The 4,430-nt window shown below is 40.5% G+C and overlaps 1 protein-coding gene across 1 annotated transcript in view; it reads left to right on the forward strand.

The window, feature by feature from the left end:
- The window catches only part of CDK15 (cyclin dependent kinase 15), a 97,004-nt gene that overhangs the window by 27,563 nt on the left and 65,011 nt on the right, over positions 1-4,430 (forward strand). Inside the window, exons 7-8 of the mRNA XM_019635615.1 lie at positions 2,626-2,808; positions 3,903-4,090. Of these exons, the coding sequence (XP_019491160.1) occupies positions 2,626-2,808; positions 3,903-4,090 (371 nt within the window). The remainder of the gene's footprint in view (positions 1-2,625; positions 2,809-3,902; positions 4,091-4,430) is intronic.

Here is a 4,430-nt window from a genome sequence, read left to right on the forward strand (position 1 = left end):
TAAAGATTTTATTGGGGAATTGGGGGAGGGGAACAGCATTGGGGAATCAGGGAAGGGGAACAGACAAGTTGCTGTCCTTTTGTTCCTCAGTCTAGTTGTGGAGGAAGTCACTTCACTGGCCCATGTTGGTATTGTGATCATTGCGCTCTTCCCGAATGAGGCAGATCGGCCACCAGCCACTGATGGCCGCTCACGGCAGCTCATGAAAGCTCACGCCCGCTGCAACCCAGCCCCACTGCAGCCTATGCTGTACACTCAGGACAGCCCAGCTCCCGGTCGAGTCGTCCCTCACCATCTTAGCTGTAGAGAGCATAGTATCACTGGCCCTCATGTGGGATTCAAACTGGGGCCCTGCTGCTCAGAGCTGGTGTCCCAAGCCAACTCCTAACCAACACACCACTCGGCTGGCCCAGGATGAAATATTTTCTTACAAAGTGATAAAAAAATGATGGGTATATGTCAAAAGGACACTGGAAGCAGCTTGAAGAGACTCCCGCTAGCCAGAGCTGGTACAACTTGAGCATAAACATAAATAGAGTAATAGGTTATAACCCATTGAACAATATAAGAATACAAATGTCTATATTGAAGTTAGCTAGATGGGTGATAGATAAGAGGGGAAGATTCTTGCTACAGTAGAACACCGACTAATAATTGGAGAAGAAATGATGGAGTTAGAAAATCACTATTTTGTAATATAATAGTAATTGGTTCAAACAAGAATCACCAATGCTAAACTAGAGGGTAAAGTTTGAAGAGCAATAAGATATTTATATAGTCTCAAAGTACCTCTCCACAAATTACTTAATAATTACAAGGGGAAAATAGTAACATTGTAGTAGAGAAACTTGGCAGATACCACCTTAACCAAATGATTAGCATTAATATTGTCAATAATGGAACTGATTGACATCATGTGCCTCCGAATATGATGCACTGAGAAGGATACAATATAACTTACGCTTTCCTGCAAAAAAACAAAACAAACAAACAAACAAAAAAACATAGTCTCAATCAAATCATAAGGAAACATCAGATAAACTCAGTTTGGGAGACATTCTATAATGTAACTGGCCTGTATGCTTTAAAAAGTTTGTAGGGGAGGAAGATTTTTTCTCTATCCCCTTAGGTTCAGTGGATGGGCCTGCAGAATAAACTGATGAAAAACAGATTAACAGGAGAAAAGCATGAAAACTTGATTTGATATTATAACATAGGGGAGGTGATTTCCTAGAAAGAAGAGAAAACCCCAAAGAAGCAGCTAGGCTTGGAGGGTTTTATACCATTATGACAAAAGACAATGCATTTGTAGAGAAGTGACAAGGTAAAGGAAAGGAGCTTCTGGACTTTTCAGGGGCAATAAATTGCAGGAAGGTAAATATATGGGGGACCCTAATAGTAAATAGGGGTTATTACTAAGCAAAGTTTTAATGCAGATTCTTCTTGGTACCATCTCTGTCTCTGGTAATAAGGCTGTTCTCCTCTTCTAATATTATGGGAAGGGTGGTAAGATGAGGCGACATCTTCACAAAGGGAATTTATGTCCTGCTTTCAGGCAGAAAGGGGAAGCAAAGAGCTCATCCTGTGTTTCCTTTTTCTCAGTTGCCTTCAACTCAAAATAATCCTTATGTCAGAGTAGCATGTTTTGGGATGGCATTTTCTGTTCCCCAACAGGATCGAAGTTTTAAAAGGCAAATAAAGACCGAGGAACTGTTACAGATTAAAGGAAACGAAGAGACATGCCAACTAAACTAGATTGGATCCAGGGGGAAATGGAGCTAAAGGACACTACTGGGACAATAGGTGAAATTTAAATATAGATTGTGGATTAGATAGTGGCATTGGATCAATGTTAAATTTTCTAATTTTGATAGTTGCACTGTTGTTATGTAAGAGAGTGCTTTTGTTCTTAGAAAACACACATGGAAGTTTTTAGGGATGAAGAGTCATGATATCAGCAACTTATTCATCACTGGTTCAGAAAAAAATAGGTGATAGATTAGATAGATAGATATAGATGTAGAGTTAGAGAGAAAATGATGAAGGGAAAGTGGCAAAACATTGGCAATCTGTGAATTTGTTTGAAGGGTATCAGAGAGTTATTCCTATTGTTCTTGAAACTTTACACTTGAAATTATTTCAAAATTAAAAGTTAGCAAAAAAATTGAGGAAACACCTGGTGTTTCACCAAAGATGGCACGAGAAGCACTGGCCTTGTAAGAAGTGCTGGCCTACTTTATGATCTGTGTTTGCAGCTATTTCATATGTGTTCAAGAAGAATGTATATAGGGCCGGCCGAGTGGCGCGTTGGTTAAGAGCTGGCTTGGGACGCCAGTTCTGAGCAGCAGGGCCCCGGTTCNTGTGGGTACATGTTTAAAGCATTGATGAGGCCTGGGCTTTGAAAAGTAGAGACCCCGGGAACATGATGCTTTGTGAGGATATCAAACTACCATATAAGAAGTATGAGGCAAGAAACAGGGAGAAAGATTGGTAGCTTTTTAGGGTTCTATCAAGCCTCAATCTAATCAGGTCCTAAATCGTGGGCACCTCTACTAGCCCATTGTCATTTTTTATATAGAGACAACTGTAGAGTGAACTGTACATGGTAAGTTTCTCTAAATCTAGGTGGATATACAAATTCTATCAGAATACATCAAGGTGTCCCAGGATGGCAAGATTAAGCAGTTAACTCCAGATTGTAGGATGGACTCCTGCTGGAATGGAGGCTTCAGGACACTTGTTCCTGCTCACCTATGTATCCGTATAGGTGTGATTGTATGGGTACCTGAGGCTTTTATTCCCATCCAAGTAATGCAGATTTCCCCTGAGTATCACTGTATCTTTCCATTTTAGCACATGTTTATAGCTACACACACACACACACACACACACACACACACACTTGTGTGATGTTTTGTCTCCTCCACTAGACTCTAGACATTATGAAGGCAACCTGGGTCCATTTTTGCTTATCATTGTATCCCTAGTGCCTGGTAAGTGCTCAATAAATATTTGTTGAAAAGCTGGTTCCATGTGAGCTAAGGAAACACTCTTCTCTGTTTGGCAGATGTCAGATAGTTTTACTATAGCTGCAATACTTTCTTTTGAGATAGTAGCTTTCATACAGACATGTGAGCTTTTAACAGGCATTCATTTATCAGTTCCCCACAACAGCAACTCATCTATTGAAGTTTTTTTTCCAGCTATAGATCATGTGATTCTGACTGACAAAATAACTTTTTTTGCAGAGGATCACTTGAAAATGACTCATCTAAGGTCCCACCAAGCTAACTAATTTGGATTAGCAATCCCTACTCTTTATCTAACTGCAGATTTCTGGACTGCAGAAATGGAGGGCAGCTATATTAGTTGTGAATTGAGTTCTAGTGCTGTGACAGAGACCCAAAATTACAGAGGTGTAAACACACTGCAAGCTTAACTTTCTTTCATGTAACCTTCTGACCTAAGCAGTTAGAACTTGTAAGGTGGCTTCTTGTGTTTTGGCCCACACTCCTTCTGTCATGTGCCTCCCCCCTCCCTCCCACCCCATTCCTTGGGTATTTGCCCCAACTGCATATTTCAAGATGGCTGCCACCTCCTTCTCATTACAGCCTGGAGGAAGGAGAAAAAAGAGAAACGCTAACCCTTCCATTAAGTGCATGATTTGGAAGTTCATACATCACTTCTGTTCATATCATATAGGCAAGAATCTAGTCACCTCATTACACTTAACTACCAGGAAGGTCACATCTAGCTGCAAAGTAGGCCAAAATTTGAGAAATTCCCTTGATGAAGAGGTACACACGGATCAAGATAGTTGAATAGCTCTATGAAAAGCTTCCAGAGTTTGGGTATTATTTTCAAAATATTGTTTGCTCAGCCAGTTATACTCTCCTTGGTAGAATGTATTACTGTGGCTCTCCAGGAAATCCCAGGACAATGAGTTCGGTGCTTCTCTCCTTCAATCAGGACTTGCTCGGGCCAAGTCCATTCCCAGCCAGACATACTCTTCAGAAGTTGTGACCCTTTGGTACCGCCCTCCTGATGCCTTGCTGGGAGCGACTGAGTATTCCTCTGAACTGGACATATGGTAAGAACTAGTGCCAAAAAAATGAAGAAAATGTTAGTCATCCTACCCTTGAGGGTTACTTTATCATCTGTATTACATTTTTAATAATTATTCTAATGACAATCACATTTGTCTACAGGAACATTAAGTGCTTTCAAATATATATCACATTTGATTTCTTTAATCATTCCACAAATTTTTACAGTTAAAGAAACTGAAACCCAGAGAGATCTTGCCCAAGGTATCTTCTGATTCCTGTACCCTTTTTACCACACCTGTCCTCCTAGCTCTTCTCTCTAATCCTTTATCTTTTCTCCTTGTCCTCAGAGAAACACACACTTCCAAACCACACACACACACA

The sequence above is a fragment of the Hipposideros armiger genome, unplaced genomic scaffold, assembly GCF_001890085.2.
Source record: "Hipposideros armiger isolate ML-2016 unplaced genomic scaffold, ASM189008v1 scaffold_23, whole genome shotgun sequence".
NCBI lineage: Eukaryota > Metazoa > Chordata > Mammalia > Chiroptera > Hipposideridae > Hipposideros > Hipposideros armiger.